At 36.6% G+C, this 26,459-nt stretch overlaps 1 protein-coding gene across 3 annotated transcripts in view; it reads right to left on the bottom strand.

Moving 5' to 3' along the window:
* The window catches only part of NPAS3 (neuronal PAS domain protein 3), an 853,232-nt gene that overhangs the window by 580,514 nt on the left and 246,259 nt on the right, over positions 1-26,459 (bottom strand). For 2 of the 3 annotated variants that reach the window (XM_017526774.2, XM_017526776.2), the window contains exon 3: positions 11,458-11,702. In XM_017526774.2, the coding sequence (XP_017382263.2) occupies positions 11,458-11,702 (245 nt within the window). Of the gene's footprint in view, positions 1-11,297; positions 11,349-11,457; positions 11,703-26,459 lie in introns of all 3 variants that reach the window. The other variant, XM_037737870.1, reaches the window with a different exon arrangement.

The raw sequence follows: 26,459 nt of genomic DNA, 5'->3' as shown, positions 1-26,459 counted from the left end.
CTGTGTACACAGTCTGTTTTCATCATCAGCACTGATAGTCAACACAGCCTTACTTCCCAAACTGTAAAATTATATATAAGTAAAATGTTTTAATTACAAAACATTACTGAAATTTAAGTCTCTGTAGTGCTTTGGAAGTTATTACTATGAACTCACTGAGTTTTACTCTCTTCCAAGTACCTAGTATGCTAGCATTCACCCTTAGAGCACTCAGCCAATACCTGGTGACTGACTGCTCCCAACGGACAATAGCAGAAGACCACAGTAACTATTTCCTAGAGACTGTATTTTGTTTTTTGAGTATAATAAGTTGTGAAAATGTATATTATGCTATAAAATGTAGCCATATTTGTTCACTTTATACAGACATTGGTTTTGTAGATATGTTAAATTTTACCCGCCAAAGATTAGGTCAGTTTTACCATTTTTATTCATTGTATTGCTGATAATAATACCAATAGATATACAAATCTCAAATACCTTATTTCTGATGGTTTTTAATTATGGTTAGAGTCACAACATACTTTAAACAATAAACTGAATCAAGAAGACAACTAATAAATTATGTGGAAAAATAAGTCAAAACTATTAATTAACCCAACTGACCAGTTGTTTGATTAGCTAGGTTAAAATGGCCAAACAATAGTCCTGTGTAGACAATGTTTTCATCATGTTTCTCTTCATTAAGATCGTGCATCTAAAAAGACTACATGAATAGCCTTAGCTTGGATCATTTGCTATATTAAAGTAAGAAAGCTGCCAAAAATAATAAGCCAAACCATACCACTGATTTAATATGAAGTTTCACTTAATTTTTTCGGTGATATACACAATGCATATACCTCTATGGATACCTATTAAAACATCCCAACACCATACCCCTGGCTGGTGTGTAATTATTCATGACAGCCATCGTAACAAATAGACTTATGTACATACATTACCTATGAAGATGATTTTTTTAAATAAACATATTACCAGCCATTCATTGTTATTGCAATATGTTTTAAACAAATACAAGAATTAACCTTTTACAACTTGAAGTATGCTTACTACTACAATGGGTTCTAAAATAGGTACCTAAGTCACCTCCAGTTCTAATGGTCTCAACAGGAACTGGCCATCTATGGCACGCATGCAGGTCTCATCCAGCCTGCCACCTGTACAGCCACAAGCTAAGAATGTATTTTCCTTGTTGTTTTAATTTTTTAAATAGTTGAAAAAACTCATAAGAATATTTCATGACATGGCATAATTTGATTTCAATGTCCACAAATAAAGTTTTATTAAAACAGCCAAATGCATTCAGTTACAACTTTTCTATATGGCCACTTTTACACAACAAAAGTAGGGCTGAGCAGTTGCAACAGAGACCTTATGGCCTACAAAGGCTAAATTACTTACTACCTGATCCTTCACAGAAAACACTGGCTGACTCTTGTTATAGAACTCTATAACTAGTTTTTTTGTCTTGGTTTTCTAACATTCCCCTTTAGGCACTCTTTGACCAAGACTGGAATAATAGAAAATGTAATACTAGGTATAACCTTGGCAAGAGAAGGAAGGAAATTAACCAGAGCAGGCACCTGTGCTCATGTATGACTCTTAAATGGAAATAATTTAAAAATTTTAAAGAAAACTTATTTATGACTCTATGGCAATAGTTCAATTATAAAGTTTTAAGCACACTATGTAAACAAACTAACGAACTTCCTCCCTTTCATTTCCTTTGACTGATATTTTAACTGTCAGTTAATCACATTTCTTAAAACCATCAGCCATGAAGCACTTTAGAATTTTGAGCATTCGGAGACTCAGTATTGACCAGTTAGAAAGGTAGGAAAGTGGCAAAGAACAAGTTTCCATTAGGACAGAGGCTTGCTTTTCTAATGCTTCCATCATCAGAGTGAATTCTAGTAATTTTTTTAAAAATAAAACTTTCATTTCAGAACACTTTTGGATTTATAGAGAATTTTCTGTACTGATCCGAAGACACTGCAGAAAGGTCCCATCTACCTTTCAGCCAGTTTCCTAATGCTTTCTTAAAATTATTCTTTTCATGGAATCGTAACTCCCATGCTTTTGAATGGCCTATGTTTTCTAAAGTTGTGTATTAGAGGAAATGTTATCATTTGCTTTAAATTAAACCAATGTCTACACATGAGCCAGATTTGTGCATAAATGTTCACATATAATGTAACTGGGGAAAAGGGATTCCAATAATAAGTAGCTGAACAAAGAAAGAAAAGTCTCCTTATTGTGGAAGAAAATGTTCTAAACTGGGAATACAGGGGCCCAAATTCTAGTTCCAACTCTGTAACTTACTTTGTTTTAGTCAAAAACTTTTCTCTAGATTAGTTTTCTCCACAAAACAGGTGATCTGGTCTTTAAACCAAAAATTCTATTGGTCTTCCTTTCCTGCTGAGGATCTGACATTTACTAACATACTATGGATCCAGAAAGGATGTGAAAAACTGCAGTCAATCAGTATTCAAAGACACATTAGTTTTCACAGGTGGAGGTCACCACATGTTTATTAAGGCAGAGCTAAGACTTATGCACAGTATCTAGAAAGCCGTTTCAGAAAATTAAAGCCACAGTACAATTTCAATCATATAAAGCAGTCAGAGGTGACTCCTTCTTCACTATGCTTATAAAATATTATCATCTGCAGAGCACTGAAACTATATATTGTGCTTTGCAAGAGATGATAGGGCTAACAAAAACACGTTAAAGAATCCCAGACCTAAAGAACAGAGCACATAAACTTGAAAGTCCTAAATAAGTGAGTACATTGCTGTATAATGCAAAACCATAAGATGTCATGACTAAAATATTACATTATCAAGAACTGGCAGATCTGTTTTAAAAATAAGTTGAATGTGATATAGAAAATAAGTGTGTTCCCTAAAGTTTTCTCATGAGAGTAAATGCAAAGAAAAAGTATATGAAGCTCTAGGTTCATATTTTATCTGATTCATCTATTTGGCACTTGATTTATTTAAAACTTCATTACATGCTGTCTTATTTGCCTGTCTTTTATTTATAATGATTACACATGCTCAAATACTGATAATCACAACAAAAAAATTTTAAGATAAGGAACAATGTCATATATTTTTTAATGCAAAGAAGGGAGACATAGAATCTTGATGTATAGGGGAATTAAGTAAAAGAATAGGAAAACAGAAATATTAGCAAAATATGAAGAGTTAGGGTATGTAGCTTTTGAAATTATTAATAAACAGCTTCAAGAAACCTGATAGTCCAAGGAAGACTATTAGTCTCAAACAGTCTAAGACAATCACTAAATCCTTTCTGAGGAATTGGGACTTGGATTGGAGAGTAAGTAATCATCCAGACCAGAATCACAGATAAAAAGAAAACTGGGGTCTAGAGCGGGTTTTATGACACTGGTCACATGGTAAGTCTAATTTTATGGAAAGCTGTCATACCATTATTTATTTCACATTCATTTCTCTATGAATTGTAAGTATCTCCAAGGAAAAGGACTTAGAGAAGTGACTAAGAGAAGATATTCAGATATTTATTGAATGGACTCGAGTTCACACACCCAAAATACTCATGGTGTTCTTGAGACTACAATTTTCTTTTGTTTTATTTTTGAGATGGGGTCTTGCTCTTGTCACCTAGGCTGGAGTGCAGTGGTGCAATGTGGATCACGGCAACCTTGACCTCCCACGTTCAAGTGATTCTCCTGCCTCAGCCTTCCGAGTAGCTGGGATTACAGGCGCCTGCCACCAGGCCTGGCTAATTTTTGTATTTTTTAGTAGAGACGGGGTTTCACCATGTTGCCAGACTGGTCTCAAACTCCTGATCTCAGGTGATCAACTCGCCTTGGCCTCCCAAAGCGCTGAGATTGAGACTACAAGTTTGAACCTGTACCTCCTCTGTTTGTACATCCACGTGGCAAACTAGGTTGGTGGGGGAAGCCCACCACAGGGCAGGGACTGGCAGCTCATCCCAGGGGGCCACACTTCCTTCTAGTGCCTACTCCATTTCCTGCATAATTTCCCTTTGTTTTCACATGATTCCCATCATTCTCCCTCCATTTTCTTATGTTCTTCCTTTTATTTTTACTCTTCTTTTGCATCTTCCTAGTTTATGATTTAAACTCACCCATAGTTCTTACAGTACTATATAACTCTGCTAATAGTGTTCCCAAAACATAATTCAATTCTACACAACCCAACTTAAAAACACGGTTAAGTACTTCATTTCACAGATATTGTACAACGTTCTGGAGATATAAAAATAAAATGACCCAGACTATTCCCTCAATAAGCTCATAGTCTCAATATAGAGACAGGCATGTAAAGAAACAAATTACAATTTAAGTTGATATCCAACAGAATAATGTAACAATAACCTAAAGAAAGAAATTACTAATGTTCTGGAGAAGCAGAGAAGATTTGCACAAGAGAGTAATATCTGAGCTGGGATGCGAAAACTGAATAGGAGTTCAAGCAAACCCAATAGAAGGTGTTGGATCTCAGAACACGATACTGCAAAGTATGGCACTTTGATATGTTGAATACTTTGAACTGAAGGAGATTGAAAGGGCCTAAAAATATATTCTCTCTGACCTTTTCCCTCCTTTCTCCTTCCCTTATTTCTTCCCCAAGGTACACCATGGAGAATAGAACTGTTCTCCCACAAAGTAAGCCATAAAATCTAGGAAGACTATCTGACCCTCTCCCCTATCCCCTGGAGTGTTATGTGGCAAGTGTCAGGCACTATACCCTGAGGAAGGAATGCCACACAGAGGCCAAGAAAACTCTGAACAAACAGGGCTTGCTGGAATTCCCCTCAAGTTATTATCATTAGGTCATGCCTTTTTTGTCCAGTCACATTTCTACACAGCTGTCCATTGAACCCAAGCATAATTATGTACGCTTCTCCCTGGGTCTCTGGGTCTTCATTTTTGAGAGCTCCCATGTTAAGTAAAATGGGATTAAATAAATTTTTTCTTGCTAACCTGTCTTTTGTTATGGACATGTCAGCCATGACCCTTGTGATGGGTGAGAAAAAGTCATTCCATTTTTGCCCCTACAAAGGAAAAGTGCAGTCCAGTCAGATGATGACATGTTCAAAGGCATAAATGTATGGGTTATACCACTCAGTGCTGCTAGAGAAAAATGAGATGCTAATAGTGGTGATAGGAAGAGATCGATTAATCTTGATGTAGAAGGCAGAAGAGCACATCTGCACTCTTTTGCCCACGTTTTTAAAGTCTCCACAAAAAATTTATCACTTCTACTTCTCCTTTGAAAAAGTATTTTTAAAAAACTTTTTTAGAGACAAGCTCTCCCTCTGGGCAGTGGTGCAGTGGTGCAATCATAGCTCATAGCAACCTCAAACTCCTCTTGAGCAGTCCTCTCACCTCAGCTTCCCACAGTGCTGGGATTATAGGCATGAGCCACTGTGTCTGGCCCACCTCTCCTTTTGAGCAAACAAAAACTACAGATAAAAACAATACACAAGTACTACTCTTGATAAGGTAAGTCAAATTACAGATACATGTTCATCATCTCAGATCTGTAAAATCGGCCCTGTTTCTTTGCAGTATCTCCCAATAGAGCTGCAACATGCTTCCCTGACTTTGGTCTGTGCCATACAATCCGCTCTGACCCAACGAATGTGAACAGAAATGACACCAGCACACTTCTGAGCCACAGCATTAAGAGACTTGGCATATTTTTGTTCACGCTTCTTAAACCTGTGTCTCCATCACCATGAAAGAGCTACTTCCAAATAGCTGCTGGCTCCTAACATGGGAAAACCTAGGCTGAACCCTTAGCAAGGAGCCAAGCCCAGCCACAGCTTCGGCAAAAATCAGAGGCACCCAGCTGAGCCCAGTCTGGACTCACCAACTGCCACCTAACCACAGCTCCATGAGTAAAAGCCTGTTGTTGTGTGCCACATAGATGTTGTGATTGCTTGTTCTCTGGCAATAGCTGACTAGGACACCTGAATATTCACATATTCTCAGTCATCACTCTCAAAAATATACTTTCTTTGAGTCACTGTCTGGAGCTGAGGTAACCCTCAAAGCTCAGTTGTGCCAGGTGCACTGAAAACAATGGCAATAAGGCAAACTTACAGTGGCATGGAGCAAGAAACCAGCAATGCTATATGTGGTATTTTTCATGCTGAGTTACATAATAATTAAATGATCAAGAGTTCACCTTTGCAGTCATCAAAGATTTTCATGATAAAGTGTAAAACTCTAAAGAATTAGAGTCTCAGAGTCATACCCTGCCATCAATTAGCCCACAATTGTCAGAAAGCCCTCCCTGCCCAGTGTCAAAGATGATAGTCCTGGGGAAACGTGGTGATATAAACATTGCTTGTCCTATCATGATGTAAAATGAAAGAAGATAAAAGGTTAGTTCTTAAATACACTCCTTTCAGAAGTCATAACTTCATTAGAAATATACAAAAGTATAACAGTATGTAATTAAAAAGCCTCCCTAGAAGCAGACCTAAGTAACAGCAACTACATCACTTATCCATGTCCTAGTAAAACCTGGCACTCACTCCCAAAATAAACAACAATGAACACTGGCAGCTCAGCTTCTGGATGACTCTGTTTCCATTGGGTCCCACCACCTACTATGGATTGGAGCAAATGGAAGTAGGGATCAGAACAGGGAGTCTGCTCCTCAGCATGCTGAAGATGATTGAGGTAGGAGGAGGAATCAAGCAAGGACTGAGTTTCCATCTTTGCCCTACTCTTCTAGCCCTGCAGGAGGCTCCTGCTCAGAAGCTAAGACATACAGTCTGGGTTCTATCCTTTACCTGTATAAAAAGACCAAAGAATATCATAGGCTGGGTATACATGGCCATGTACTGATTCTAAGAACTTTCATCTCATGTGGTTTTTTATTAATGAGGAATATGACCCTTGCCCAAAAGCATGAATGTCAGTTGGTAGAAGGAAATGTATGTCAGCCCACAGGAAAATGCCAGAAGAGGAATAGGAAAACTCCTGAACTTCTTAGACCAAGATGACGTATCACTCAGTCTTGGAGTCTCTACCTTTCGATTGAAACAGAATCCATTTTATAAAATGCTATCTAATTTAGGGGGACAACCATTATAGCAGTAGTTCAGTGTCACTCTGAGTATTACCTATACTCAGTTATACTACATGATGATTTCAAATAAACCCATTAAACAACATTGCTATAGCAAGAGTCTAGTCTTTGGCTAGCTAATATGTTGCTTCAATACAAGCCTGCAAGTCTCTGCTCTCAAAATCATCTCCTACTTAATTCACAACAGATGCCTGAAATAGTGAAGGGTAATTCTATGAAAATAGTAAAGTTCTTCCCTAATGTGTTCAGTCAATTTTAAGCACCAGTTATCTTGCACATTTTTCAACTGTTCCCTTCCAAACACTAAGAATTTCTTATACTTTATATATTTTGGCATTGTTGCCTATCACACATAGGTAAATTGTTGTTTAAAAGCTGCAATGTTTAAACAGAAATAAAATTTATGCTTGCAATGGTAAATATTCCTAGATTAATAGAGCTGCAGCAGATGACAGACTCTTAAAATTGACTGAAGTCTGTGATATTAGAAAGACAGAAAATTTATCTAGTTTTAGCAAATGTCAAATCAGTGGCTATTGCTTTAAAGATTAATAAAAGATATAATGGTTTCTAGATAGCCTCTAAATAGAGATTACTATGAATGGAGAAGTGATTTACCAACAGTCACCACAATGAGATTTCTTTAAAGGTTACAATCATCAGTTATTTAGCTGAAACACTGCTGAGAATGCCTGGTCATTTCTTGAATAATGCATAATGTTCACTGTAGATTTGATCTGTATTATAACAATACAGATATTTCTAAAATAATGGAAAAAACTATCTGTTACCTTCCAATTGCTTAACATATCATTTCCATGGAGTAATTGACTTGGGACATATTACATACTGTCACCTGAGTGTTCTTTCTGCAAGCATAACTTGTAATAATCTGTATACAATGGGCACCACAAAACAAACTCATCAACCTTTATAGACTGTTAAGAAAAGATGTGATGAGTACTGCACAGGGCACAGTAAAGGATCTTTCTGAAGCTGTAAATTAAAATGATTAAATTCTATATAGTTGTGTGGGACAAATTTAAAGCTTTGAAATTTAATTATTAACATGATCAACTCATCACATTAAAAAATGTTGCCACCACAATGTAAGTACTTTTCATACAAATTTCCAAATGCCTTTAGGTTTATTCATAGATTGCTTGGAGAAGCACGAAGTATAATGTCTATTGTTTTATTGTTGGATTATGAACTGCACTTCACATGATGCTGCAGGCTATTTATATAAGCTTGTTTATCCATATGAACTTCTTCAAGGGCACAACATAGAAGACCTTAATAAATTAAAATGAATTTCTTTTGATGTTATTGTTTCATGAATGTTTGATCAGAATGAAGAGCAGTTTTGCATTAAAGAACTAGAGTAAAGCAATACAATGTACATATATTTGACAGGAGAAACAGTTTATAGAAAGTGCTCCTTATATTTCTAGCTGCTTTTGAGAGCCAGGGTCAACGGTAGAGAGTTATTATATTTACATCTTCATTTCGACCCTATCGCCAGTTTACTAATAATGAAAGAGTACGTGTACCAATTCAGATGCTCTGCCATCATCTGCATGGAATTTTAAATATTAAAAAATTTGTTATCTCCTTCCAGGTTTCTAAACACGCATCCCCACGACCCTGTTTTTCTCAGTGACACTACCATACCATTCCAGAAACCAACAATGTGGGGCAGCAACCACATTTTATCTTCTTTTTATACATCTTAATCATAAGAAGAAGTTACAGAGTTGAACTGATTGAAGGCCACGAAATAAAAATGTATTAGTCACAGTCTAAAGCTGAAAAAATTCTCACCTAAAACATTTGATGATGGTGATATAGAACAAATATTACCCAAAGTAATGATAGGAAGTGATGGAGCACTAGACAGAAAGGCAAAAAAAAGTGGTTTCTTGCCTTATATGCTAACACTGAACTGTAAAGTCATTTCCACTTTACATTTGCCTCATCTAATTATCTGTGATAAAATGAGGGAATGGTTACACATAATCTATACATTTGCATGCCTCAAACGCCATGATTCTAGAAGTAAACTGGACTAAATGGACAAACAACAGAACCATCACATTTTTCCACTTTGGTAGCCATTACTGCCAAGAAAGCCTATCCACTACAAACTCCTTTAACAATGAAAATAAACAAATAAAAACTTGTTAAGTTAAATAAATACAAGTCCAGACCATCATTTCATTTGAATGTGTGTTTTTTGAACTTCTATATCTGAATAATTATTACATATTTTTTCACATGGTATGGTTCCTAATCTGTTACCTTCATCCTTTTATCTTGTATGATTTGGAGAGCCTACGCCTCAAATTAGAGTGAAAAAACTTATCTAATGTATATTTACTAGAATTATACTCATTATCTTTAGCTTGGGAAAATTCAGTACTAATATCTATCATATGGTTTGGCTCTGAGTCTCCACCCAAATCTTGTTTCTAATTGTATAAATAATCCCCATGTATCCAGAGAGGGACCTTCTGGGAGGTGATTGGATCATGGGGGTGGTTTCCCCCATGCTGTTTCGTGATAGTGAGTTCTCACGAGATCTGATGGTTTAAAAGTGGCACCTCCCCCTTTGCTGTCTCTCTCTCTCTCCTGCTGCTATGTAAGATGTGCTTTGCTTCCCCTTTGCCTTCCACCATGATTGTAAGTTTCCTAAGGCCTCCCCAACCATGTGGAACTGTGAGTCAATTAAATCTTGTTTCTTTATATATTATCCAGTTTCAGGTAGTTTTTTTTAAATAGCAGTGTGAAAACAGACTAATCCAACCTAGCACATGAATTAGTGTGTTGCTAAATTGATATCTACATGCTCAAGGGCAGAAGGGATATAAAAGGACAGCTTGAATGTGCCTTGCTTTATTTTTCCTGGGCTGCCTTTGACTGACATTCTGTCTTTGAAAGGTACCTCTGTTGTGTGTTCTCCTCAATCTTTTAGGTATCATTCTTACACTCTAGAGCAGTGGACTGCAAACTATGGCTTGTGGGACAAATTTGGTGGCTGCTGCCTATTTTGTAAATATAGTTTTATTGGAACACAGCCATGCTGTTTTGTTTACATGTTGTCTATGGCTAATTTTGTGCTACAATAGCAGAGTTGAGTAGCCCATTACACCTAAAATATTTACTACGTGGCCCTTTACACAAAATGTTTGCCAACGGTTTCTCTAGAAGAAAATAACCTGTTACAATTTAAATTCTCATTTTCCACACTAATATGCATAACACAATCCCCAAGTAACAAATTCACACTCTCACATATATGATCACAGCTCTTAGCACAAAATTGTAAATAATAACTGCTTTCGACTCTTCATTTCAATCTGAATCCTACAAAAGATTACAGCTCCCCACTAGTACCCTTTCATATCATAGCCAAGAGTACAGGGACTTTTCCAAAGGTAGTTGGCAATATGTAATCATATAATAAAAGAACCTAAATCTTCCCCAGAGGTGGCTGTCTGCAACTGCTCCAAATGCCCAGTTTTATTTCATGCTATCAGTGTCTAGATACAGAATTCGAACGTAAGAATCTAGCAGATTGTTTAGGCCATACATCTTGAACAGAACACCCTTAAAGACAGAAACCCAATGGCCAACACCACATATACATCAATAAATATATGCATGCATATTTAAACGCAAAAATGCCATAAATTATTAGGAATTTCAGAAACACACAAGAAAACACCTCTCTTAGGCATCAGAGTGAAAAAGACCTAACATTTAAAATTACTAAGTTGTAGGATTAACTGCATCAAAGATTTAAAGAAAAAAAGTTATATGTTTATAACTTTTAGGTAATATTATGTAGAGAACCTTAAAACAGTAATACATAGATCGATTTTTGTTGGTCAAGAAAATGATTAATTCAAAATGCCTGCTAAAGTTGGAAGGGCTCTGTTCCCTGCCTTCCTTTGGTTACTTAAAGCAGAAAATCCCAGCTCTATGCTTTAACAAATATGTCTGTAGTCCACTCATCAAGAAGAATTTGTATGTAATTGTAAAACATAAATTAAACCCAAGAAGCATTTTAATGTGTCATTTCATTTTCATTTCTCTGAAATCTTATATAAAGATATTATTTTAGGCTGATAGACTTTTTGAAAATAAAATAGAAAAATAAGAGGTTTATTTCACCTTCACATGGTGTCTTTCTCATGCAGAGTTCAGATTTCCACATTTGTATCCCTTTAAAGGATTTGATATGCAGGAAAAGAAGAAAGGATGATGGTAAACATTTCGTCTTACAGGCCCCTACAGACCATCATATTCAGACTGAACAGTGGCCTAAACTTACCTTTTACTGATGTGTTCGGTGGAGGGCCTTCCATTCGCAAGTTCCACGGAGGGTCCCCCTGGTTAGCAAAGTCTCTCATTTTCAGATAGCTAATTGTAAGTCGAATGATGGATGCCTTGTCAAGCTGGCTGGTGATGGCTGCAGGAAGAGGCAACAACTTGGCCAATTCATAGAACTCAAAGTTTTCTTTTCCCCTGCGGGAGCGAGCAGCATCTCGGGATTTCTCCTTTCTCAATGCTTGTAAACTGAAATCAAAGGAGTGAGAAAGTGTGCTTTAGAATATGTGACTCTGTCATCATTCAAATACTTCTTTGTATTTCCTTTTTTCCCAGCAAAATTCTACCAAAACTATTTTAAAATTAGAGAGTGACAGTAAAATGAGTTCCAGAAAATGTCCACTAAATCCATAAACTCTAACTCTGGCCTTACATTTCACAAACTCAAGTCCAATGAGTAAAAATTGTGTTTTACTTGTTAAGGTTCTTTCCCTTCAATTGTCCATGCATTGAGGTGTATTTATTGTTTCTAAGACCTAACAGAAGGTTTGCAGGTGTGGTTTGATGTTACCAACTATAAGCGATTTATAAGTTAGGCTTACATACATGTATCTATTTCAAACTATTAATTTTGTTGATTTAACTTTCATCTGTATGGGATCTTAATCAAAATGAACTATTTTGAAACATTGATTTGAATTATAATCTTGGGGATCAGAAGGTAAACACAAATACAATTCACTCTGACAGAATCAACAAATATGATTTCAGCGCTCAATAAACAGGTGTGTGTGAGCACGCTCCATTAGATGAAGAAAACATCATATTTAAAAAGAAGATTTCAATGTAATTTTATAAATGTGCTGATAACTGGTTAAGAGAATATTTCTTTATTAATGATCATACATTAGTATACATTTTCTAAGATACTAGAGAATAAAATATATTGCCCAAAGAAGTCAAACTTTAGGACAATATAAATTTAATGTTGAAAGATAAAGCTCTGTATGGGTTATTAAAATTTATAAACATTATAGACATATTACTTCCCAGAAGAGGCAACAGGTGGATCCAGCATTTTCCTTTAACTATTCATGTGCGTTTCTGTTTGAAGCTTGCTTACATTGCTGAGGGCAGAATCTGGCACAACTGAAGTTGTGTGTGAGCATCTGACAGGAGTATTTCACCTACTCTGAACTGCTCTGCTTTGTGCCTGATGAGAAATAAATTTAAAAATCAGACCTCCATGATAATTAGCTAGATCATATTTCAGTATGAAGGTACCATTATAATCATTTTTATGTATGTATTTTATTGACTTCTGAAAGCACTGTAAATATTTGAGTCTAGCATTCTTTTTTTCATTATGAAATAATAAGAGAGAAATGAGGAAGGAAGACCATAGGAAGAAATCAAAATGCGCTCAGCTGTGAGGCTCCATTCACTTTTAATATACCAGGGGGAATAGTATTCCTATTATAGGATTCCTGACATTGTTTCCCGGTGGAAACACTGTATTCACTGCAGAAATCACACCTGAGGGCCAGGCGCGGTGGCTCACGCCTGTAATCCCAGCACTTTGGGAGGCCGAGGCGGGTGGATCACGAGGTCAAGAGATCGAGACCATCCTGGCCAACATGGTGAAACCCCGTCTCTACTAAAAATACAAAAAATCAGCTGGGCATGGTGGCGCGTGCCTGTAGTCCCAGCTACTCAGGAGGCTGAGGCAGGAGAATTGCCTGAACCCAGGAGGCGGAGGTGGCGGTGAGCCGAGATCGCGCCATTGCACTCCAGCCTGGGTAACAGAAGTGAAACTCCGTCTCAAAAAAAAAAAAAAGAAATCACACCTGAAATATCTGACTGAGTATCTATGTAATTTAAGTAATGCCATGATGCTATGGTCAGATACTTGCTAGGCTAATACCCCAACAAGTTTTATGTTTGCTCTATTAATAAAATAGTCTATATTAGCTAACACATGTCCTTCTCAGAATTAGACAAGTTAATGCTATCATTTTGAGTAACAGTGGTCTCAGGTGACAAAACCTTTGTCCCTTAATACATAAAGTCAGGCAGAAACATCACTAATTTACAAGGAAAAGACATGTTATATCACTTATTTCCCAATATCTGGGCCAGCCTCCATTGAATTCTACAAGTGCTCAATTTTAGCTGGTTGAAAGCTGTGTAAATGAGAGATGTCTTAGAATCTGACAATGTGTAAGTATAAGTAGGAACCATGTTAACACCTTAGGATGCAAGAATGATTCACATTTCTACCTTTACAGAATAAATGCAATTTATCTAACAACATTTAAGTTATCTGCGCCAAAAGAAACTATGTCTCTCGACATGTTTTCCCTGCCACTTGTACACAGGGGAAGGAGGAGCAGTTCAAGTTCAGTGCTTTATTTTTTGTGTGTTCTTGCAATCAAACACTACTTCAAAAGGTGGGCTAAGCTTACAAATCTTTTTTGGCTCAGTAAGTGACTATGATGGAGCTCTAGAGCAGGGGTTATGAACCCAAGGGCCTTCAGGGTTCAGGCAGGGAATGTCAGTGAGTGAAGAGGCCTGATGGGGACTGGAAAGAACTGAAGGACAACTCTGGCCAAGTGGCAGCATAGTTTGAGCTGATGTCACTTTAGGGAAAGGCATGCCTGGTGTCACCACTTCTAGAGGCCAACATCTGAACTTTTATATGACATTTCCAAACGTTGGTATTTTAATGCATTAAAGCTTTAAAAAATCATGCAAGCCAAATAAAACATGTCATGGTCAAACATGGATCAGGGACTCATTTTACAATTTAGTAATAGTTTGGAAAGGCAATAACAAAAGTAGTTTCAGGTGATGTTATATGTAATTTTCCTTTATTCATGTCACTCAGAATGATCACAAATGTATTCATTTGTTACCTACTTAATATACCATAATATACACATCAGCAATTTATTCAACTAAAGCAAAGTAGAGGATTAAGCAATTATTCTGAAATTGATATTAAAGTATAGGCTTATCAATATTCTAAGAAAAAAATTTATCTTCATATGGAGACAAAGCCTAAGATCGTCATAGAGCCCAACTCAATAGGTTATAAAGGATAGGTATCAGGGAGAGGGCTTTTCTCTATCCATTCACGGAAAGGGAGTAAGCAAACACTAATGCCTTTGGACATCTTGCCTAACATGTCTTCTGAAGTTTTACCACTTTTCTAAAACAGCACTGATCAGAATTTACTTTATATATTCCTATCCTACCTCCTTGTTTTCTCTTCTCCACCTTGTCTTTTTCTTTTAACTCCAACACACACGGTGTGTCCCCCTGTTAGACTCATCTTCTTGGCAGTAATCTTAATAATAAAGGATTTCCATGACTCCCACATCACATCATTATGCAGGGACCATAGTTTAGAAGACTTTCAGAATGATATCACTGTGTCTGTAATAAGTAGTAATTGGTTTTGTGGGCAACAGCAATAATAAAGTACAGTCAAAGGATTACAGAGGTTGTTGAGATGCTGCTATAACAGATGAAGCCAAAGACCTTAAGACAATGACAGTCTAGATTGTGCATTAATCTTTCATCTGCTTTTGTAAAGAAGGGCCTAGTTATAAGCAGTTCTCAAATTGAATTAAGGACTATATTAAAACCCCAAATAAAATTTGTATTTGGACATTTTGTTCTAAACAAAAGTATTGTGGTGGTATGTCTAGAATACCAAAGAGATAATAGATTAGTTGTACATGAGTAAAATGTTATATGATTTTATATAATCTGCCATCTCAAATATGATTAGACTTCAGAGCCACAATTAGTTACTCCCTGGGCCTAAACTTCCCATTGCTCTAATGATCATGCACTTAGATTATGAATAGCAGAAAAGAGATTCTTCATTAATCCTCAGCAAATGAAAATTTCAACTCTTTTTGATGGCTGCATTATCATCCTCACAAATCATTATTACCATCAGCAAAAACAACGTCAGTAATTTCAAAAGACACACACACGTATGTATCTAGATATTATGTGCATTATATGCATTACAGCTAGTGCTCGACTTACAACCATGATTGGTTCCGACAGACCGGTCGTAACATGATTTGGTCATAAGTTGAGTAGGCTATATGCACGTGGAGATGGTAGTGCTGCCGGAAGCTGGTCCACACTGTCGTACGCCCAGCTGGGCAACATTTGCGCTGCCAGAGGCGGAGCAGTCGTAGCTAGCGATTGTGGTCGTAAAGTCTAATGGTCGTACGTTGCATAGGTCGTAAGTTGATCAATATCTGTATTGTGTGTGTATGTGTTTATATATATGGATTATATATATACATTTAAGGATTCTTAAATGTAGTCCATCACACCAACCAAAAGGCTAATAATCGAATGCCTATCATTTTGGGTTTTTTAGATGGAGTCTCACTCTGTCACCCAGGCTATAGTGCAGTGATACAATCTCAGCTCACTGCAATCTCCACCTCCCAGGTTCAAGCCATTCTCCTGCCTCAGCCTCACGAGTAACTGGGGCTACAGGCATGCACCACCATGCCCAGCTAATTTTTCATGTTGGCCAGGCAAGTCTCAAACTCCTGACCTCAAGTGATCTGCCCACCTTGGCCTCCCAAAGTGCTAGGATTAAAGGCGTGAGCCACCACACCTAGCCTAATGTCTGTAATTTCCTCTTATAGGAGAATGGATTGTGCAGCTAGTCAGCCTGGGTATAAATCCTTATTTTATTACTTACTATTTATATTTGAGATGACTTCTACTGCCTCAGTTTTTCTCATCTGTGAAATGAAATAATTCTCTACTTTATCAGGTTGTTGTTAGAATTAAGTTAAATGAGTTGCTTTTTTATAAGATCTTTACAATGGTGCCTGACACATAATAATGCTGTGTAAGACATGTTAAAGATGTGAAAACCTATGCTCACTTTGCATTGATTGTTCTTTCCTTCTAATGTTCACAACGTTCATTAATAATTTGCACTCTCTTCTTACCAATACAGTTCCTATTCCTTGGTTCTGACATAACACATTTTTCCTTTTATTGTAGTCTTCATTTTGCCTATGGTCTATTCATGTATATCATAAGTGTAATTAATAAGTGGTTCAAATAAAAAATATATTTAATTAGTGGATGCTTAAAGGTTCATAAATTTTTTTACAGAGTCATAAGGAGCCATTTTTTTAGTATACTAACAGATAAAAGGTGGCATCCAATTACAGGACAGGCAATTTTGTTAATATTATAAAATGAACATCTGAACAGCTGTTACAAGAACAGATTACTCAAGAAGATTGTGAAAATGCCTATGGAAGGTTTCTAAATGGCAATGATAATTATTAATCAGGAGCATATGTGTACTCCTAGACAAGATGATCTTTCGAAGTATCTTTCAAAAGATCACAAACCTAAAAGTTCTCCTGAAGTCAGGCAAAGCCCCAGATCAGGACCATGGAGAGCTCACCCAGGACAAAGTGTCCGCAAGTGGCAAAGCTGGACAGCAGCTGCCTCCTCGACCTCCATTTTGGGGGCAAGGCCAAATCATGAAATTCTTTTCAAGCTAGAAACCAGCAAACTATATCCACAAAAAAAGTTTAAAAGGGGCACCACCACCATCACAAAGCCAATATTATGAAACTGATCCCGGATTTGCAATCTTTGTGAGTCTACCATGAAGCTGGATAAGGGGGTCAACTGTTTACTAGGCCACTTGTCCACAGTGGGAAAAACAGATAGCTTTGGATTTGATGACTTATTTAATTAAAAGAGGTAAGTTATCCTTTGTGGTTGATCAAATTTAGCTTTGAAAAATTGATTACTTTGGTTTCCCACTTCACAGAGATGGTTATAATGATTATGGAAATAATACAGCTGAACATCCACAGAGGATAACAAGGATTAAAAACAGCCACAGAGTACAGAAGCCAACTTAACCAAATGTCTCTTCTTCTTCAGTCACTTCTTCCTAACCATATTTTAATCAATTTTTAAATAATTTATCGTTATGAAACAGATTCAGATATTGACCTGATTGACAGATCCACATTATATGCAAAATTTTTTCTCCAAGCTGTAGTTTGAACACCTAAGTCCTTCACGTAAACCTTTAGAATATAATATCTAGTCTTTATAAAAGAACGTGGCAGATTTTGATTATCTAACTATAGGTGAAAGGAGAAGTAGGGTCAAAACCATTTTAAATTTTACCTTTTTAAAGTACTTCTAAGGAGCCAGACAGACAGGTTTTTATGGATTTTTCCTACTTGTTTTGCTTAGGAGAACCAGGACTACAGACTTCTATTTATCAATTAATCTGGCATGCAGCCTCAAAGGAAGAAGGTCGACCTGTATTAAAAATGCAGCCATCAAAAATTCATCAAAGGCTTCAGCATTTTAACTCATGAACCTTTGAACACCTGCATACTTGTCAGATCTCTGGTCATAGTTAACGGTGAAATCTATAGTTACTCCAATACCTACACTTGCCCTGACATGAGCCGAATGAGGAGCTTTCCCAGGGAAAAAGTACAGTAAAGATTCTGTAAGCAACGCTTGCCCTTCCGTCATTACTTTTAGTAAAACAGCCCACTCCACATCGACATTACATAGAGCTCAAAGTCAATCAAATCAACCTAATTCAAAGGGAAAAAATTCTTCTAGGAGTATTTTTTTTTTTTTGGCATGGTTGTAAATATCAGCTTTCTCATAAGGTAACTGTAATGTAATTGAGAAATGCACAAACATTATTATCTGGTAGGATTATGCACAACAAAGCTCACAAATTGAGGTATTTTAATGCTCTCCCAAAAAAGCAATAATATCAGAAATCTTTAATATGTAAAGAAAGCTGGATAGTATACGCTGGAAGTTAAAACTGGAACCTTCAAGTTCAAGGTAAGAACTCTACTGCTTAACTAATGCACTGCTCATAGCTGTCATCATTAATTTATGTTAGCCTCTGTAAACATCAAGAGTATAATAGGCCAATTTCACAACTAAATATAGATGCACATTTTGCCCTTATATAAATGGCAGATTGCTGCTGTAGATCATCACTGCAGAAACACGTCAGTAAAGATGCACTGTTTGATGGTCTGATGCTCACACAATATATAAAACCAGTTGTAATGGTTGTTTGGAAGCAAAGTGTAACATAGCAGCAAAATTTCATTTGTTCCACAAACTCAGGATATATTAAGCTTGGCTGACAAAGACTGTTTGATGTGCTAAATCAGTTTGACCTTCATTCTTGCTTTATTTTTCTCATTTAACATGTGAAATGACCATTATTTTTCCACATGTAAGAAAATATGAAATTGATTGCTTAAAAATATGTCAAAAATATCTGCAACTGCTAACATTTGATAAAGTATCAAAATCAAGATGTATACTTACAATTTTTAAACTAAGACATATTCTGATGGGATAATCCTAACCCATTTGACTTGTGGTAAAATAGATCAAAAGAGTAATTAAAGCCATTCAACTGAATGCCTTCCCTCATCTTCAGAAAATGCCTTGTGTATGTTTGAACTTAATAATTAAATTAATTGGTTTTAGCCAATGAGCATTTTCATTCTTAACACTTTAAATAAGAGGATTTAATTCCAGAATGAGTCATTAGAATAGTAATAAAGAAAGCTGAGAGGCTTGCACAGTCCTTTTCAACTGATGTTCACCTTGATTCAAATAACCCTTGAATGAACCACAGCAAGACCAAACTATTCATTGTATGCTTTGGTGTCTGCCAAAAACCTCATGAATCAAAGTGTTTTGTTCCTCATTTTCCCCCAGAACTTTAAGCTATACAACTGGCAGTTCCATAATAACGGGAAAAAACTGCAGTTTTATCAAGTAATTTCTTTCCACCCAATAAATTGCACTTTACCTTGGAGCAACTTGTATATTTCACACCTTAAATTTCTATTTACCAAATCAGCTAATCACTTCACAATTGAACTCAGAACAAAAAAAAATTATCAATTAAAGTGGTTGAAACTCCTGCAAATTATCATTTAGGAATGAAGTAATTGCTTTCATCAGGGCAGAAAAGCCCGCCAGAACAGAAATGTCACTTTAGATTAGTGTTCTCACTCCTGAAGCTATGGATGACACAGCTGATATAAGACTAAATGCCAAGACCAATCAATTGCTTTTGTGGCTCTGCTCTGAGCTGCTGTAAAAGGGGCCATTTTCTAGGATCTACTCTTCATTATAGTAAATGCTATCTCCTTGGTAACATAATTCCATTTCTCATAAATTCTGTCTGAGAGCATTGTCCTAACAATGGATGTTTGTGGAAAAGAATGCTGTTGGTTTAATGCACAGAATTAAGTGTGAATGGCTGTCAAACTGCTATAGTTTACCAGTTCTTAAACATAAATTGAAGTCTTATACATTAAAAAGAATTCTTGGAGAGAAATGAATGCCCTGAACAAGGATAAAATATTGTATTTGAAGGTTCTGTTCCACTGGTTTACAATTTGGACTATTCTAATATTTATCTGTCCTGTACATTAAATCAATCGGTTCATACCCAGAGATGGGTGAACACTTCACTTACTTTCTCAGCAGTGCAGTCTGCAAATGTGAAAACTCAGAAGCACGTATAGACTTATTAGGTAACTGAATGCGATTTGTAAATAGCCACGATTCTCTCTCTCTCTCTCTCTCTCTCTCTGTGTGTGTGTGTGTGTGTGTGTGTGTTTTCATGTTCTTTGAGCTGAGGACTTCCTGGAAAACATCCAGATCTTAATCTGTATTGTTCATCCCCCTCAAGTTGTAAGAATCTGGGTTGCAGGCTCCAATGAAAAGGAAATTGAAGAAGCTAATATAGTGAGAAAGCAGTAATTCCCTGCACTGCTCTCTTCAGGTTGGAAGTTTAGAAAGAGATTCAGGATCACGGGTCTTTGCCCAACATGGGATAAGGCTTTCTCATCCTGGTGAGCACACATGTGTAACTTCCATTAACAGTAACAGGAGTCGTGAGCACACATTGAGAGGAAAGTCCACAGCTAAATATTTGAAAGGGTCAGAGCATCTCTGCAGAAAGGCAAAATGAGAGTGAAATGTGGGTACCCTTTGATGTCAGGACATTTCGCTGAACATGCAAAGAGCAATTGCTGGAATTTCCACCACTTCAAAGAACTATAGTACTGCTTTTCGTAATATCAGTAACAGGAAAGTACACGTTATTTCTGCTTTAACATATACATTACCATCAAAGAACATCATGGAGCCTAGTATAAAGATAAACAATGAATATGTTTGAATGCTTACTATATTTCAGTCAGGGTCCAAGTGTTTTCAACATTATCTCATTTGCCAATATCAGCAATGGTTGCCAACATCAGCAACGAGCGGGAAAACTGGTAACAGTGACTATGGAAGGTAGTAGTCTCTGCTGGATATGACTGATGCTACAAACAGATTGTTTTCAGCCACTGCTGGCAGGGGTAGTGCTATATGAGTTTCTTATTTTCCTTCCAACTTTCAACACCCATTCCCGAAAACTGAGAGTTTTCTTGTTTCAGAAAGGGCTTTCCCTGGATGCTGGACATTCCTGGGCAAACTGGGACCCTTGGTCCTCCCATAAGTCTTATTGTCCCTCATCTCACAAGAAAATTAAAACAGAGAGAGAAAAACTAACTTTCCTAAGGCCAATGATGGTTGAAGATGGCATCTCAACCTTGGCAAGACAACTGAAATCCTTATCACCACTGCATAATATTGGCGCTACAGGAATAAAATCCTCATGATTCCCTTTTCTCTATTATATTTATATGACAATTAAGTCACTGATACAATTTTATTTAATTTATAATCACCCACATAAATTTCATAATAATTGTTATGAAAACTTAATTCCTTAATGAAATATCCAATAAAACCCCTATTTTCAGGCTTAAAAACACCTATTCCAATTTGGAATAGGTAGATTTGCTGTTAATTGCTGTAAGTCTCAGACTAAATTGCTTTGGAATTCAAATTCAAATGACCTTTCTGGAGGGAAAATTCAATTTTTCTTTTAATTTTCCTTAAGTGTGATTTCAAACACTTCCAAAAGCAAAACTAAGTGAAAGAAAGCTTTTGAAGACTTACAAGCTTGATATAACACATTTGGAAGGGAGAAAGTGTGCTTTGACAAGTTTAAAGATTTTTATGTATGAAAAATTTAAGTTACGGTCATGTGAATACTGCAAATATAGGACGTGGTTTTACTTGACCTCAATGAACACACCATTATACTTTATCTGCATTCCTTTGTGAAACAGAGATCACTAAGTAAAATGGTGACACTTACATTACAACTGAGAATACAAGTTCATCAGCCTCAAAAGATTGCATATTCTTTCCCTAACTTACCTGTTTTTTAAGACCTATTTTTATTTCACCTTTCATCCAGATTCCAAAAGCACATGTATGATTGCCAGGAGTCTAAATTATTACAATTTCTAGAAAACACTTTAGCAGACACATATCCAAAGGCTTAGAAATTTGTCTTTTGGCCCATGCTAACTTCTAGAAAACCTTAAGAAAAAATAACCAACTATGTAAACAAATATATTGCTAAAAGGATATTTACTGCATTTTTAATAAGCTTCAAAAATAAATTATGAGATGCTCTCAAGATACTGAACAAGGATCTTGAAAATTTTCAGTGGCTTGGAAAACATTTTACAATATGTTCAACAATAGCTACCTGTTATAAACTGGTAGTTTATAAAGCAGCATATGTTGGGATCATACAATTATAGCTATATATCTTTATCTATAAAGATATGGAGATAATATATATACAACTCTGGACAAACTGCTACAAATCAAAATATTAAGATTGTTTATTTCTACATGGTAAGATCATTTGTTTCCATATGGGGATAGGGGCTATTTGCTGAAGTTTTCTTCAGTAAACTTTTTAATATAAAATTACTTTTTAAAAAAATGAAAATATAATGTATTGGCATCCAAATTGAGCATGAGAAGTATCTTGTGCTTAAAGGCTTTTTTTTCCCCCCCAATAAATGACCTACCAAATAGTGCCATCAAATGCCATCCTTTCCCTACTTTTTGCAATAGAAGGGCCTGAGAAGGATTTGGAGAAAACGCTTGGCTTGGACACACATCTAAAAGAGAGTCGGAACTGGAATAGCTGGGAGAAGTCTTCATCCCTTCTCAAGTTATCCCACAGGGGCTTAACCAGACGACTGAGTCCGTTAGCATGCAGCCAGGGTTTCTATGTCCTTTATGGCCCCTGAAAATTCCAAAGCAGTGCTTTGATCAGCGTATAATTTGCCAGCTGCTGGTTAGGGATGGAATGTGATTCCATTCAGTGACTGACTTTTTCCGTGTGTCACACCCTTGAAAACCTGATGGCAGCTACAGGTTCTTACGGAGGAGAAAACATATACAAATCAACACACAAAATATGCTTCCTGAACCACTTTCTCAGATCCTGACCCAAGTCTGGGTTATGAAGCTGCCACAATTGATGGTATTGTGGGGTATCTACCAAACATTGTAACACAGCCCTAACTATTGTAATTAGAATGATTCTTTGCTTTTTAATTGACTACTGCACTTCCTTTCTCCAATAGGTTTGGCCCTTGCTGGTGGGGTGGCTCTATGGCATGAGACTACATGAGCAACCTAAATGTTTTTATGTGCCAGGGATTACCATGTAAGATTTAATTTGAAGAGACATGATACTTCACATCAAAACTTTTAAGGTGAGACAACATAGGAAAAGCCTGTTTCTAGGCTTCCATCACTCACTTAGGAACCAAGTCTTCCCTAGACCCCTAAATGCTTTAAAAAAAGTGCTCAGTCCTCTGATAGGCTCCTATTCCTTTATTAGATGTTTAGTCCTGTCATAAAAATCTGACTTTCAGGAACTACAAATTAGTTATTCTGAACCAAGTCTACTTATGTAACAGGATGACAAATATCAGTAACATTTCTCTTTTTTTTTTTTTTTTTTTTAAAGACAGGGTCTCCCTCTGTCACCCAGGCTGGAGTGCAGTGGTTAATCTTGGCTCACTGTAACCTCTGCATCCCGGATTCCAGCAATTCTCCCACCTCAGCCTCCCAGGTAGCTGGGACTCTAGGTGTGCACCACCACACCTGGCTAATTTTTGTGTTTTGTTGTTGTTTTTATAGAGAAAAGGTTTGGCCAAGTTGGTCAGGGTGGTCTTGAACTTCTGACCTCAAGTGATCTGCCCACCTCAGCCTTTGAGAGTGCTGAGATTACAGGCCTGAGCCACCACACCCAGCCTGGTAACATTTCTATGTAGAAAATAAATGTTTAAAGTATGCAATATAAGAATAAAATAATTAGGCACAATTTAAAATTGTTTTGCATGAGCTTGCAAGTTGCTCACGGAAAAACAAAAGATTGTATCGTAAGTACATATAAAATGGAAAAGTTTCAGCTATCTTAGTTGAAAGTCACCACTGAATTTCCTGATTTTGTACAAATCATTAATGTAATATTCATAGTAACATTAATCCCAACTGTTGAGAGTTCTCAGATGGAGGAAAGCACATGATTTGGAAGCTGATGTAAAGAGATTGCTTAATTGAAATGGGGCAATGAAAGCCAGCAATTTTCTCAATGTGCCCCCATCACAAAGCCTCCACAAATAACTTCAGTATCGGAACCTATAATCCACCGAATAATTGGATGAAATACAAAAAAATGTGTACTACGTGACCGAGCACTTCCCCCTGACCTGACAGCTCAACTTGGTCCTTGATCAAGGCAGATATCCTGTTGCCTGCCTGTTACAGGATGCTTTACATGAACCCTTTCTTAAATATACCCATTTTCTCTCTGCATTTTATTTGGGTTTGTTTGGGCTAAGATATTCATCTCAAAAGGTTTCCCCCTAACGTGTCCTTTTGAGTTATCGGGCAACAAAATATCACTAAGTCTGCAGCTTCACTTCTAAAAATGGCAATGATTCACAACAGCATCTTTACAAAAACAGTGTGGACATCAATGAGCCACCAAGGGCAACAGGGCAACATGGCCATGTTCCCATGGTTGTAGAACTGAGTCACTTTTCAAATACACACACACACTCACACACACACCCATTGTTAGGGGAGTGAATTTTATATACAGCTGTCTCTAGCTGTAACTTCTCCAATTACTCAACACTTCCAAAATTCGTAGAGATGGTATTTGAGCTTTACTAGCATTAGATAAAGTTGGTGTTTTATTAAATGTCCCAGGATGGTCCTTCAAATGCCTTCTGTCTTCCTCTCTCATTTTCTTCTGTTTCATTTCCTTCTCAGAATCATTCACCTGGATTGTCATATCTCTTCTCATCAAATTCATATACATAAGAAGAGTGGTATAGTTTGTTTTTTGTTCATTTTATGAAATTCTTAGACTACTGTAAATGGATCTAAAGGGTCACAAAAACTGAAATACCTGCAGGATCTAAGAAAATTATGCAAATGCTCAAAGATGACTAGGTGAAATAAAGCAGTGCAAGTCTGATGATTAGCGGCAACTGGATCTCACTACTGAATAGTAACAGGGAATGATGGGTCCTGTGGAAAACTGGAAAGCACTGCCCAGCACACAGGGGATACTCATTTTTCATGAAAATATTTGTTACTAAATTGGAATGTGGCCCCAAAGTTGCCACGTCTTCCTTTCAGACAAAAGCCAAAAATCCAGAATTTTATAATGAAAAGTCTAGTTTCTGAAAGCATTGGCATCTTATTTTAAAAATCAAACTCTTTGTAGTCCCCTTGTGATTCTCATTTGGCCTGTGGCAATTAGCATTCTGTCCTTTAGTGCCATTAAAAACCTGAAAGTATTTAATTATGAGGCACGTAAAGGTGTGGATATGAAGATTTTCGACAACGCCAGGTGACATTAAAGACATGGTAAATAGGCATAAATGGAAGAAAATGAAGAAAGCTGAACTTAGAAGAAACAAAACCATAATTATAAACAGCAGTTTCCTCTGACTGGTAGAATTTCTGATTTTGACTTTTCTGTTTTATAAATTTACTAAAAATTATCAAGAAAAATTAAATAAAGTTATTATTCCATGGGACTTAGTCTATTATTAAAAGTAGCCCAGAAAGTGGAAAATAATTATATGCATATATTTAGGTTAGTGCAAAAGTAATTGCAGTTTTTGCCATTGAAAGGAATAGCAAAAACCACAATTACTTTTGCATCAACCTAATACACGGATCCATTTACCATGTTTAAGCCACGCAGTTTTAAACCTTTAATCACAACCAAAAGTTCAGTCAGCTCACTATGGTGACATCAAGTATAAAGAATCTTTTATTAAAAATTAAAATAGCCATTTAACAATGAGTCAGAGTGTAGTCCCTCAAATTAGTGATTAACAATATCTTAAATGTACATGCTAAACAAGGTGTTTTTTATTAGTGCAATAATAATGTTGAGAGATAATGTCTTGCATATATAGTATGTCTTCAATAAGTATATGCTGAAGGATGATTATGCTGCTGATCTGAATGTCCTTACAAGTCATGATTAAAAATAGTAAACAACACAGCCAGTAGTAGCGCTACTGAAATTAAACCTACTGTAAATTAGTCCTTGAAATGGTATTATAGTGGAGGGAGACAAGGAAGAGTGGGAAAGAGGGAGGGGGAGAGGAAGAGAAGAAGAAGGGGATGAGAGAGGGTAGGGGGTAAAGAGAAGGAAAAGGAAAAGGGAAGGGACAAGAGGATAAGGAGGAAAAGAAGGAAGGAGGAAGGAAACGCAGATACATTCATAAATTCTTTCCTGTCAGAAATATTTAAATTCTAAAAAGAGTCTCCTCCCCTTTCTACACTCTAGAGGTGGTGCTAGTGAGCACCAAACTGGGGCAAAGTGAGGAAAGCAGCAGCAGCCAAGAGTCTGTCTATCTTGTTTTTATAATCACACACAGTAACATTCAGAACACCAATTCACTGAAAATCCTGCCTACAAGGAAGAACCAGGCAATAGGGACAGTGGAAATT

This window comes from Cebus imitator, unplaced genomic scaffold (assembly GCF_001604975.1).
Source record: "Cebus imitator isolate Cc_AM_T3 unplaced genomic scaffold, Cebus_imitator-1.0 Scaffold44, whole genome shotgun sequence".
Lineage (NCBI taxonomy): Eukaryota > Metazoa > Chordata > Mammalia > Primates > Cebidae > Cebus > Cebus imitator.
This window is presented reverse-complemented; position numbering and strand designations above follow the sequence as displayed.